This window comes from Chiloscyllium plagiosum, chromosome 16 (genome assembly GCF_004010195.1).
Source record: "Chiloscyllium plagiosum isolate BGI_BamShark_2017 chromosome 16, ASM401019v2, whole genome shotgun sequence".
Lineage (NCBI taxonomy): Eukaryota > Metazoa > Chordata > Chondrichthyes > Orectolobiformes > Hemiscylliidae > Chiloscyllium > Chiloscyllium plagiosum.
Genome location: NC_057725.1, coordinates 57,038,827 through 57,053,041, shown reverse-complemented (window position 1 = coordinate 57,053,041; position 14,215 = coordinate 57,038,827). Strand labels below are relative to the sequence as shown.

At 40.5% G+C, this 14,215-nt stretch overlaps 1 protein-coding gene across 10 annotated transcripts in view; it reads right to left on the bottom strand.

The window, feature by feature from the left end:
* The window catches only part of LOC122557942 (potassium voltage-gated channel subfamily KQT member 1), a 682,968-nt gene that overhangs the window by 393,733 nt on the left and 275,020 nt on the right, over window positions 1–14,215 (bottom strand). For all 10 annotated transcript variants that reach the window (XM_043706183.1, XM_043706187.1, XM_043706188.1 and 7 more), the window contains one exon: window positions 8,535–8,658. In XM_043706183.1, coding sequence (XP_043562118.1) covers window positions 8,535–8,658 — 124 coding nt within the window. The remainder of the gene's footprint in view (window positions 1–8,534; window positions 8,659–14,215) is intronic.

The window sequence follows — 14,215 nt, the reverse complement described above, 5'->3', positions numbered from 1 at the left end:
CTCAATAGCTAGGTTACATTGCAATTATTCATCTTACAATTACTAAAAATGAATTTATATCAAAATTATTTGATCTTGAAATATGTGTGACATGAGGAAAGCAGTGATTATTGTGCGTTTCTGGTCACTTTAAGGGTATTAAGCAATCATGTAGTCTGGAACTCTAGTCACATGAAATCAGGCCAGTCAAAAGTGTGAAGGTTCAGTTTTCTGATGAGATTTGGGGTGTAGTTGGATTCTTACAATAACCCAACTGCTTTCATGGCTACCTCTCACTGCTAGCCCATAATCTGCCCAGTAGAATTTGACTTTGTGACGTCCAGTCTGTTAGTCCCTTACCATAGCCGTGCCCTTTCTGTTTTCCAACATTAAAAGGACACTAAGGAAAGGGTTAAAAAAGAGTCAGGATTCCTCCAGTGTTTAAAAGCCTCAGATTTGAGAAGATGCTTTAAGGAACTGCACTGGTTCTCACAGGTGAGGGGAAAATAAGTTGATATGGCAACATCCAGTAAATAAAATAATACAGAAGTTCAACATAAATGTTGACTGTGGCACCAGAATTTTTGACTATACAATTTAAAAAGACATCATCCATATTCAAAGTATGTCACCAAAGGTGCTATATGTATTGAATGGATTCCCATTGTAAGTGCCACCCTAAAACTAATTTAGGTAAGCTGTTTATTCCTGAGTTCAAAGGTTCAGGATCTTTCTTATGCTGATGCACTTCAGATTAGTACTTACGCTCTACAAAGTAACCAAACAAGTCCATCAAATTAAGTGGAAGTCACCTCTCTCTCAAACATCATTACATTTTCTTGGTTACAGTATAATAAACCCTGATAAAAGAAACAATATATACCAACTTCGCTTCACATTTATGCAGCCTCAGCGTTCTGACCTGTCACTTCTTTGTTGCCTGGGACTTTTTTCATGACCTTCGATATGGCTATTATCACAATAATTTTCCTACATCTTTCCAAAGTTTTACTAGGAAATATTTTCTCCCCTGGAGAAGTGGGGAGTTGGTGGAAAATGATGTGGGGCACAGCAGTTAGGGTTACCAACCCTGGTTCATCATATGACATTCTCCTTCCAGCAATCACATTTCTGCTAAAAATTGCTAAAGCTCCTATCTTTGCTTCGCCATTGTCCCCCTCCAGTTGCAAGGCGAAGAGCTATCTAGTGACAGACAAACAGATGCTTCATCATCCGATTAAACAGTTTTGGACAGCAATATTCCTGTGAAGCTGTGTAGTTGCAAGGTGCTGCTTACATCTTATTCCTCGCTAATGAAGCATACCTATATCTTAAAAGAGAATGTTGTTCGACAGTCTGCCATTTATCACATTCGAAAATGCCTTCAATCCTTTCGCTTAATACTGCTATTAGTTTCCTCATGTGCAGCAATGTTCAATAGAATGTTTACAAAACTGAAGGAGACTACTTAACCCACTGCATCTCACCTATACCTCACCCTCTCCTACAGGCCTGAAAATTGCTTTCTTTTCAAGTGCTTATCCAAGTCCCTTTTGACAGCCACAATTGAATTTGCATCCACGACACTCTCAGGCAGTGCAACCCAGCTCCTGATCACTCACTGTTTAAAACTTTGCTCCCTCTTGTTACATCATAAAATCACTACAGCATGGAAGCAGGCCATTCAACCTATTGAGTCCACACTGACCCATCTCACTCCCCTATCCCTGTAACCCTGCCCAAAGATTAACTCACCTTACCTGTATATTCCTGGACACTGTGGACAATTTAGCACAGCCAATCCACCTAACCTGCACATCTTTGGACTGTGCGGGGAAACCGTAACACCTAAAGGAAACCCATGGTGACATAAAGCAAATGTACAAACCACACAGCAAGTCGCCCCAGGTTGAGATTGAACCTGGGACCCTAGCACTGTGAGGCAGCAGTGCTAACCACTGAGCTGCTGTGCCTCCCATTAGTTTGCTTGTTAGTCATCTTAAATTAATGTCTTTCCAAAGGGTCTACTCCGTCTAGACCCTTTATAGTCTTGATTACCTTTATCAAACATACTTTTTAACCTTCATTTTTAAGGAAAACAACTTTGGTTTCACTAATGCAGACACATAACTGAAATTCCTAATCCCCAGAAACATTAATGAGAAACTGATGGACTAGACATGTTGCTGCAGGGCTAGTAATCCAGCAGACCCAGGATCTGGGGTCCCAGGCTCAAAACCTGTTATGGCAGATGGTGGGAAAAAATTGAATTAAGAGTCTAAAATTAACCATGAAAGAATAGTTGGAAAAAACCCTCGAATGCACTTTTGGGAAGGAAATTGCTGTCCTTACCTGGTCAGGCCTACATTACAACTCCGGACCCAAAGCAATGTAGTTGACTCTTAATCTGCCCTCTGAACAATTAGGAATGGGCAAATAAAACAAAATTGTAAATATATTTTAAAATCTCTCTCAAGCCTTCCTATCCTATCTAAAGTGTGGTGCCCAGAATTGGACTCAATTCCTTGCTGAAGCCAAATTAACATTTTACGAAGGTTAATAACAAGCTTTCCTGCATTTTGTAATTGATGCATCTCATTTAGAAATGCAAAGATGCAGTACATATATGACTAACCCCTTACCTCAAACTGTCCTGCCACTTCCAATGATTTGTGCATGCATAACCGCAGACCTTTCAGTTCCCACCCCCTCTTTAGACTGGTTTTAGACTTACATTACCGCTGCTCATTCCTTCTTCCAAAATTGATCCCATTATAATATCCCCTATTAAATCTCAGTCTGGTATCTACTCATTCTACCTTCCTGGCCATCTGGCCTTGACATCTATCATTATTTTTCTCTCAGTTCCCAGCAATTCCAAGTTGTGTCACCTTCAAATGTGAAATTCTTCCTGTACTTCAGTTTAGGTCATAAAAACATAACAAGAAAACAATGGTCTTCATACCAACTCCAGAGATCCCCACTGCACACCTTCCTCTGATACAAAAACCAAGTATCCACCACACCCCTCCATTTACACCCACTCATCTAACTTCACATCCATGTTGCTCATGACCTTAATATTCCAAGCACTTCAACTCTGCTGCTGTGTTTATGAAATGATCTTTATCAAATGCCTTTTGGAAGTCCATGTACATCACAGAAATTGCAGTACTCTAATCAACCGTTGCTGTCACCTGAACAAAAAGCTCAAGTAAAGTGCTTGAGTTAATTATTATTCTCTCTCCCAGGCCTCAAAGGAAATGGATTAGCCTTTCTATAAAGTCAACTCCAATAATGTAAGGATGAGGTTCAGAAATGCTGTATTTAAATATAGTGGAATGGGATATTCAATTAAAGACTGGAGTTTTGTAAACCCTATAATTCATCTGTAAAGTTTTCAAGTGACTATTTTTGGTGTCAAGCCCAACTAACCTTCTACTTTGACAGTGGAATCAAATTTTGTTCAAAAAACTCAAACAGCAAGAACTGTTCAAACATAGCATTAAAGCTGAACAATCTAAAACTCAACCTAACAGAAGAATGGCTATGTTATGCTATTACCAAACTTAACCCAATATTCTTTCAGGGCATTGTTAAAAACATAGCCATTCACTAACTATAATAACACCCTCAACTGTAAATACATTTAATGATTTAAATTCAAGAAATCAAACTATGTAGAGCTTTTCATTGTCTCCATTGTGCACTGAACCAGAAAACAAGCATCAGATTTTTTTAACGAAACCAAACGAGACATTACAGAAAACCTTAGAAAGGGTACTGGCAGAATTAAAGTTTGACTGCAAACTGCTGTATCAACATCACACATCAATTGGTTTTATTGCAATGTAAGCTTAGTTAAAACGCATGTGTGTTCTTAGCACCCACTTGTCAACTGGAATTGAACACAATGTCATGGACATGATGTCATCAGCTTTCATTATCAATAAATTGCATGCAACTGTTCAAAATTAAACATCTTTTAAGTGAACCCTTTGAAGACTCTTTGAAGCCAAAATAGATGAACATGCTTCTTTTCCCCTCTCGAGCAAGGGGTGCAGATTTCCTGATGAGGAATGTCTACTTACTGAGTGAAGAATTCTTTTGTTCACTGGTAAGTTGACTGATAGCATGCCAAGTACATTTGTCTCCAATGAAAAGCTTTAAATACCATTAAAATAAAAAGTTTAACACTTTTACTTCACCCTTCAGAATTTTCATCTTGTACAAGAGCATGCATTTTACATATACCTAAGATATGTGTGTCTGATGTATGCATGCATGTGCCTCTCATTGCAGAACTGTCATGCAAATATTGTCAAAACCAACTTCATTCTTTTAGGAACAGAGAATACTCAACATGCCACTTTAACATCCCACCACATTAGTCTCCAAACATGGAAAATATCATGAAACATAATTACCAGTTAAAAGTCGCATTCAAACTGCTTCTACATCATAGTTTATTTTTATTTTTGAATGCGTCAGTTTGAAGTTATAAATACTGACTTAATCCCTTTGGGAAAGTTACTTTTCTCTAATCTTTTTCTTCTCATGTTTTGGGTTTTCTTTTAAAGTAGGGATGTGTCCCTGTTTTTTTCCCATTGATTCGTTTTACTGGGCGGGTGCAGGATGGATTTAGATACGCATCAAAGACATTTAAATTGGGTGGGACAGCACTGTTACTGAGCAAGTTTCCTTTCCCACGGGGGGGCAGTGCCCTGCTGCCAACCACTTCCCTGCCTCCAAACAGAGCACAGAAATGTGGTGGCAAAGTTACTGGACTTTATAAAGGTTGAACCTCATAAAAGATGCAGTCCCCTGTAGTTAAGTGTTCATGGTTTCACATCAGCAGCTGCTATGTACAAAACACTAAGAACTGAGCAGGTAAGGAGCATGGACTGAAGATAACAAAGAGATAGATCAAGGGTGGGGAATCCAATGGTAGGGGAGTAATTTGCAAAGGGAAGCCAAAAGACGCAGGAACTTTGCATCCAGTGTAGCCACGATAATGTAATTCCAGATAATTGTGCTCCAGCTTGCAACTCAAAGTGGCAACCCACAGATTTCCTTCATAAATGACAATGATAATTGAATCTATTGAACAATTAGTCAGTTATCTACAAGCTCCTGTCTACAAATCCTGTCTACACATTCACTGTAAGACCATAACCAGAGTCTCCCTGCACTATGTGGAGAGGCTTGCTCCATGTTTATGCCATTTTTAATAGACTCAATTTCTTCCACTAACTCCTTTGGTTCCATGGAAAATGTGAACAGAGAACCTCAGTCAGAGCTGATCATAATTCTATTGAGCTCACCTAAAGAGCTGATCTTTCCTTGAACTATATGGAGTAAAACCCAGATGAACCAACATGAATCAAGCTGAGAGACTTCACCCAGGATAGTGGGCTGAGTTTCTGGACCAGTTCTCAGAGGGCACAATCTTTGTCGCTCGGCTCAGCATCAACATTTCCAAGCCTCGCTCTGAACTTAGACTTGATAAAAGGAAAGCTTTCACAGAATTATAGAAATCACTACAAAGGGGACAACCAGTTGGCTGAAATGATGATATTTTCTCCCATGACTGCACCATGAGGACATGATGGGAGAGTAAAGTAGGATCTAATGAAAGTGAAAGCTAAGGCTGGGTTCTCCAGACACAGTCTTGCAGTAATGAACAGCCTACCCTACAACCTGTAAATTATTGCAGAGTTGGAATAAACTACAGCTCATTTACAAGACTCTTCTCATTTGAGTGGAAAGTGGCTATCCTCATACAAACCAGACCACATAATTCCCTAAAGGACCTACATAGTTGGAAAATACAGATCACAGCAAATGATAGTAAGAACCTTGTGCGTGTACTTTTGAACCTGGGGAGGTTGTTGTTCTGAAGCTACCAATAGTTCTAGCTGACCAGGAATCTCTCCTCTTCGCATCTGCCATAGGTGTATTGGAAAACTTTATAGATTAATAATAAAGTTGCTTTATCCCCATAATGACACACTTTCCATGGTTATCATGTCCAGAAGTGGTATTTGCACCCAGAGCTTCTGACTCAGAGCTAGAGATGCTTTCCAATGTGCAACAAGACCTCTTCATTGTCTTAATTTTCTCCAGCCTTCACTTTTATTTCTTCCCACGTGAATCCTTTCTGTTTGTTCCCAGGTTTTCACCAATGGAATCTGTTTTCCCACTGTAAGACCTCCAGACTTCACTTACCGCTTTACTGGTTTCTCCTTTCTTGACACAATTCACACTTACCCCTTGTTGCTCCTGTTCTTGGCTCCGTTTTAAGTCAAGTAGCCCCATCTTCTCTGGTTCTGGGACTTAGTCTTTCGGGCAGTTGTCATTGTTGTTCCATAGTAGAAGGCATGTCTTCACAGAAGGTTGAGCTGGGAGATATCAGCTGTCTCCCACCCGAAAATGGAATTATGATTCACAAAGTAAAGGTTCCAATAATGATTACATGAATATTTTGCTCTTCTCAGTTTGAGGCCACAACGGTGGCACATGCTCTGATGTTCAATGAAATGACCATCAAAAAAGCTGAAATGCTACATTAGCTTGTGGTACTCAAAATAACAGAATTTTGTATTCAATGTATCACTCAAGGTCTCTTGTGACCTTATTCTGTTGTCTTAGAACAGTTAATTTAGTACTTTGTTTGAATGCCCTAACCTTCTCTCCAATTCACGAGATAAGGTTACAGGTTACAGGAGACTCTTTATCCCTCGTTTGAAGTCTGTGCTGGTGCATTAGCAAAATAATCCAATTTGTATATGATACAGCTAAACTAAGTTCCATGTTACTTGGAACATTCCGTTACATTTTAATACAAAGGCAGAATGTTTGGGAATTCAATACATGAGCAAATCTCTTGTTCCTGGAATTGATTAATTTCTTTCTGAATTTGAAATTCAGGGAGAAAGTTCAGCTACATCCTAATTTTTCCCCTTGAGAAAACACTCACTGTGGACTAACTGATTCAATGAAAACAAATCTGTCAGACTAAAGGCCCAAATTACCTGGAGAAAAGGCCACAACAAAGACAGAGAACCAGAGCTACCAACAAGGAACTACTTGTTGGTAGTTTCCTACTTGTTTGAAAATTCTTGATCTGAGTGAAACACTCGTTCTCAAGATTACAATGAGTAGAAAGCTATAATAATTGGTTATAATCCACATATAGTCATGTTGTTACTAAGAACTAGAATGAAGGAGAAGCGATGGTATCTCACCAGTCACAATGTTTTCAATTGAATTTCTCCAAGCCACTACAATATCCGATTGAGACCCAAGCAATCCATAAGGGATTGTTTTAATGTGCAATTGCTTTCAAACAAACAATAAAAGTTCAAGTTCTTCTATAATACACTCATAGGCACAAACTTATGTTCCAGCCCACCACTGACTGAGCTTTCCATCTGCACTGACAGCTTCAACTTTGTGGTTAATTGAGCAGCTCACACCCAGTGTGATACTTGAGGATTTAAATCCACAGAAACCACAAACAGCTCAACAAGAATTGCAAAGGTTATTAATAATTAACAAACAAAAAAAAATAAAGCAACAAGATAGCATTACGTCTGATCAAGCTTGATAACACTCTGAAGGGGAGTAATTTTAATCTGGCTATGGGGCCGAGAATTTGACCGGGTCACATCAGATGCCTGTTTTACATTCTGCTCGGTATTACTTTTCATCAAAGTCAATGAAATGTAAAATCAGCTGCAATATGAAAGGGGCATCTGATCCAATCTAGTCAACTCCCTGCTGGGTGGGTTAAGGTTAAAATGACTCCCTATGTGTCTGAACTGACGAGTAAGAACTTTGATATGTGAAGGGGTAGATTTTCCTGGTCCTGTGCCCACATGCACTGATTTGCCTAACAGTAGCCAGTAAAAAGGAAATTGGGTAGGGAGAGGCACACTGCCATGAGCAAATGCACTGGATTTTCAAACCAAGGAGGAAAGAAACTTGGAAAATCTCCCTTAAGGGCTTGTGCACCTCCCCATCCAATTTCCTTTCAGTAATTATATTTCGGCAAGTCATTTGTGGGAGGGGGTTTGGTAGGGCCAGGATCAGGAAGAATCCACCTTGAGCTTTATTATGAAATGTTCCCATTATATTCTTGCTGATCCAATAATATACATCCATTTCTTGCATTTCAGGATATTTTACTTGCAAGTGTTTCTCTTTGGTTACTGTTGTTACACAAGGTCCACTTTGATTCCAAGCCAGCATTTTTTGTGATGCTTAAAAGATTGTTGGGGAAATTGAATCCACCCATAATTTGCAAAAATAAAGTTATTAACAATCTCAACAATGCATTTAATAGTAAACTGTCTGGAACACCCTACCTGAAAATTTCAGGGGCTTTTATGGTGTAAAACAGACCCATTGCCCTTGGATGCACCATTCAAAACATTCTGGGTCTATCTCTGCAGTTTGGAACAGACTCCACACCAGTTATTGCAGCAGGTCCCGAAAGCATTCCCAAAACTCACAGCAGAATCAATTCAATGCAACCGAGCACTGCCACTTACTGAGAAACGTGTGTGATGGGAGCCAGTACTGGCTCTCCCTCGATAAGGTCAAGATCATCTGCATAGCTGTTTGCTCTCGACAAGGTTCCACTGTTCACATCAAGCATTCCCAGGGATTTCTTCACTGTGAGAAATAAAGGTTGAGAAAACAAGCATCAGTCTGATAAAGCACTTCAGAATACAACAACAGTTGCTTTTGCACCCAAAAACACTCCCCTTCTCCTCACCTAATTGGTTCACATTTTTGTAGCAAAATCCTCCAGATATACCCCTTTTGTTTGCGCTGGGCAAGTTAGCAGCTGTGTGACTGGGGACATTTCGGGGTACAGAACACACGAAAGTGTGAGAAACAAAAGCTCACTCACTTCAATAATTTCAGTCCAAGACCAAAAATCTGAACTAGTAGTGCCGCTTTATTTGTACACTTGCAAGTGGGTGCAATGTCTAATGCCAAGTAAGACAATGACAAATACACACCAAATCCAACAAACTCTCGAAATTTATACAGTTTGAATCCCCATATTTTTTCTTATTCCATTGTTTGCCCTCTCCTCTGCTTACGTCACTCATTTCCTTAAGACTGATCCCACAACTTCTGTTTATCCGGTCTTGTCAGTGACAAATGCCTATCTCTGCCTCCCATAAGGTTGTTTGACGTCATCCCATCTTTTGCTTACCATTATCTACTCCCTCCATCTGCGCTGCCCCTCACAGCATCTTATCACTAAGCCCTTTTAATTGGGGTTTGTTCCTGTGTCTCTGTACAAGTGGGAAACAGATGTTTATAAAGGCCTCTTTTCACAGCATTTTATCTAGTGCCTGTATTTCTACCATTGTTCTGTAATCACGTCTCATGCTAAGTCCTTCCTTTATGTAATTCCCATTTTTGCTAACTTAGCTCTTAGCTGAAAAACAATCATAGACTAATGTGAATTCATTTACTCTGTATCAGAACTTATAATTTGCAGAAATAACATCAATTCACCTATATCCCACAAAAGGCTTGCAACATTTGGCTGATCCAAAATCAGTTACATGCAATGTAGACATTGTGGCAGAACTAATTGTGAAGTTTCCAACAGGTTACAAAGGATGGTTCATGGGTCACTATGGAGCATTCTGGGGTCACAGTAAGTTGGAAATGGAAAGGCAAGACAAAACCTTGATGGTAAGCAGAGCTGCTATTAACAGTGTTGCTGAAACTACACTGGCTTTGCGTAGTGAAGACTCTAGGAAGCCCTACAGCCATTGAACAGTTCTGGATAATGAATGCTCAAGAAAGTTGCATAATATGCCCTATGGGTTATTCAATCACAGTGATTAATCACATGTTAATTCTGAGTGCTAGGAATAACTTTTAAACATATTGTGGATTGTATGCCTGTTCTAACATGCATAGTAAAGTCCTCATGTTTATTCAAAATTGTGGAATCGTGTGGCTTTATTCTCCTGGTAAGTCCATTGGACCTCACCTTTTGTCTAGTTAAAAAAAAAGTTATTGGTCCCGAACCAGATCATATAAAGTTGGTGGTTTGGTCAGAGTTTGTAACAGGTGCTGGCAACCCTCTAGCATCTTCATCGTAATTTGACATTCACAAATGAGCTTTGACAGCGAGAGAGAGAGCAGCTTATTTGGTGACAAATCCAATCTTGTTCTCCAAACATATACACATATAACCTTACAACTAACAGTCCCACCTCCCCAAACTAACCCTTAATCATTGTTAATCAAACATATGCTCTCAGTAGCAGCCATAGAAGGAACTGAGCATAGGAACTGTAACTAGGCTCAGTTAACTAAGGAGGTGCTGCTTTTGCCCATTAGAGCATTAAGCTATCTACTGCAAACATCGACACAGCTGGGAGTGACTATCACTGACCCTCCGAAGAGTAACCCACCCAGACTCATTCCCCTACCCTATTACCCCTAACTAATGCACCTAACCTACACATCCCTGAACACTATGGGGGCAATTTAGTATGGCCAATTCACCCTTACCCGCACATCTTTGGAGTTTGTGCGAAGATTTGTAGCTCGGGTGCTCGTTGTTGTGGTTCTGTTCGCCGAGCTGGAAGTTTTTGTTGCAAATGTTTCGTCCCCTGGCTAGGCGACATCATCAGTGCTTGGGAGCGTCCTGCGAAGCGCTTCTTTGATGTTTCCTCCGGTGTTTATAGTGGTCTGTCCCTGCCGCTTCCGGTTGTCAGTTTCAGCTGTCCGCTGTAGTGGTTGGTATATTGGGTCCAGGTCGATGTGTTTGTTGATGGAGTTTGTGGATGAATGCCATGCCTCTAGGAATTCCCTGGCTGTTCTCTGTCTGGCTTGCCCTATGATAGTAGTCGAATTCATGTTGCTTGTTGTCTGCGTGTGTGGCTACTAAGGATAGCTGGTCGTGTCGTTTCGTGGCTAGTTGATGTTCATGTATGCGGATTGTTAGCTGTCTTCCTGTTTGTCCTATATAGTGTTTGATGAACCTTTGTGGCTCATGTGGGTGAGGAGATAAATCTGAAATGTCACCATTAGCTAAAGGAAACATAATGGCCCAACACACAACACTGAAAAGGGAAACCTAATGTATCCACAGGGCAGCTTATTTAATACTTCACCATCCACCCAAGCACAACCACCCCATTCCAAAGTGATGGGAGGTTCATCAGACTGGAACACAGTGGATGTCCTTGACTGATTGAAATGAGGTTTCATGGAGTGCATACAAAATGAAATATGCATTTTTCATTCTACAAAGCAAAGCAAAGCTTCTCCAAACAGTTATACTGACTTGGTAAGCAAACAGTTCACACCCTTGTCTTTGCTCCGTTAACAAATATTAGGGAAAACAGTAATCTTTATACCCTCAGATTAAAGGGATGAAACTCAATTAAGACTTCCTCTCCCAACCTCCAGTGATCACAGCTGGAAAAGGTGAGGTAGATTGTTATGTTCAGGATGGTGGAAAATGGACCAACTATGATATATTTCCACTGTCCATTTTGTCATTGCGGAAAAAGAAAGTTTACCCCAAATGAGTGTGAAAATCAGGTTGAGACTAGGACAGAAGTGCTTGTTATATTCCAACCCACAGGGTCAACATTAGGCTGAAAACTAAAAGAGAGTTGATTAGGGGATGGGCGGAAAGGGGGTACTCTTGGCATTAACAGAGGATGGTAGGTGTGAAGGAGCATTACTCAGTTTGAGTCAATGTCTGTGGAGAGAAAACTGCTTCACAAAATGATTTAGTGACTTTGTTATACAGCTGGCAGGCTCAAACCAGGCACACGAAAGAGGGAAATCTCGTTCAAAAATATTGACACCCAAAGGAAGGCTCAATATTGCATCCCATTTCTAACTCACAGGAAACATGCAGTGAAATAAGAATGGGAAAAGACGTAAAATGTGCCATCAATTCACTAATATACAAACTCAAAATCTACCTGGATCAATGGTAGAACAGTACATTTACATCCCTTGTTCTGCAGTCTGGTAACTCTCTACTCTGCCATTCAAACTCATACCTAAAGAAAACATGCTGCCACAATTTTTTGATTGAAGTTGATTGTGCAAGAGGAGAAAATATTTCCACAGTTATATAACTCTGCTATCCTACCCGGACCGTAGAACTTATTCAAATGCTCTGCACTTAGGATTTGCTATTCAGACACAGAACACGCACGTCACATTGTTCTTCCCACCTTCTGATGAAACTTCAAAAAAATACCAAACTACAGTGTTCCAGCAACAGACTGTTTCTTATTTCATTGTAATATACTGAGCATATTTACAGAAACAAAAATCACAGAAATTCAGAACTATATATGCCAACTTCACAGACAGCGCACTCACCTGACCGGACCTTCCCATTAATTTTAATCACATACAGAGTACTCCTTATGACCTCAATATGAGACAACTACTTCCACCTTCATAAATTCCTTTCAACAAGGTCAGGGTCAGTCTCATTGTGCAGGCTTACCAATTGCAGCAGCAACTTTATTCATGGCGCAACTCTGTTCAATTTTCAAAGCCACAGGATTCTGATCATCTATGTTTTATTTCAGAGATTACATAGAACATAGAACATTACAGCTCAGTACAAGCCCTTTGGCCTTCGATGTTGCGCCGCTCTGTCATACTAATCTGAAGCCCATCCCATCTACACTATTCCATGTAAGTCCATATGCCTGTCCAATGACAACTTAAATGCACTTAAACTTGGCAAATCTACTACCGTTGCAGGCAAAGCATTCCATACTCTTACTACTCTCTGAGTAAAGAAACTACCTCTGACATCTGTCTTATACCTATCTCCCCTCACTTTAAAGTTGTGTCCCCTCGTGTTTGCCGTCCCCATACTTGGAAAAGGCTCTCCCTGTCCTCCCTATCTAACCATCTGATTATCTTGTATGTCTCTATTAAGTCACCTCTCAACCTTCTTCGCTCTAATGAGAACAACCTCAAGGCCCTCAGCCTTTCCTTGAAAGACATTCCTTCCATACCAGGCAACATCCTAGTAAATCTCCTCTGCACCCTTTCCAAAGCTTTCACATCCTTCTTATAATGCGGTGACCAGAACTGTACACAATACTCCAAGTGTGGCCGTACCAGAGCTTTGTACAGCTGCAGCATAACCTCCTTGTTCCGAAACTCAATCCCTCTATTAATAATGGCCAAGACACTGTATGCCTTCTTAACAACCCTGTCAATCTGGGTGGCAACTTTCAGGGATCTATGTACATGGACACCGAGATCTCTCTGCTCATCTGCACTCCCAAGAATCTTACCATTAGCCCAGTACTTTGCATTCCAATTACTCCGTCCAAAGTGTATCACCTCACACTTGTCCACATTAAACTCCATTTGCCACCTCTCAGCTCAGCTCTGCATCCTATCTATGTCTCTCTGCAACCTACTACATCCTTCATCACTATCCACAACTCCACCAACCTTAGTGTCATCCACAAATTTACTAACCCACCCTTCTAAGCCCTCATCCAGGTCATTTATAAAAGAGACGAACAGCGGCAGACCCAACACTGACCCTTGCGGTACGCCGTTAGTAACTGGACACCAAGGTGAACATGTTCCATCAACGACAACCCTCTGTTTTCTTTCAGCAAGCCAATTACTGATCCAAACTGCTATGTCTCCCACAATCCCATTCCTCCGCATTTTGTATAATAGTCTACTGTGGGGAACCTTATTGAACGCCTTGCTGAAATCCAGATACACCACATCAATCGGTTTACTCTCATCTACCTGTTTGGTCACTTTGTCAAAAAACTCAATAAGATTCGTTTGGCACGACCTACCCTTCACAAAACCGTGCTGACTGTCCCTGATCAGATTATTCTTTTCTAGATGGTTATAAATCCTATCTCTTATAACCTTTTCCAACACTTTACCAACAACTGAAGTGAGACTCACTGGTCTGTAATTACCAGGGCTGTCTCTATTGCCCTTTTTGAACAAGGGAACCACATTTGCTATCCTCCAGTCCTCAAGCACTATTTCTGTAGACAATGATGATTTGAAGATCAATGCCAAAGGCCCAGCGATCTCTTCCCTTGCTTCCCAGAGGATCCTAGGACAGATCCCATCCAGCCCAGGGGACCTGTCTATTTTCACACTCTGCAGTATATCTAATACCTCTTCTTTGTGAACCTCAATCTCTTCTAGTCTAGATGCA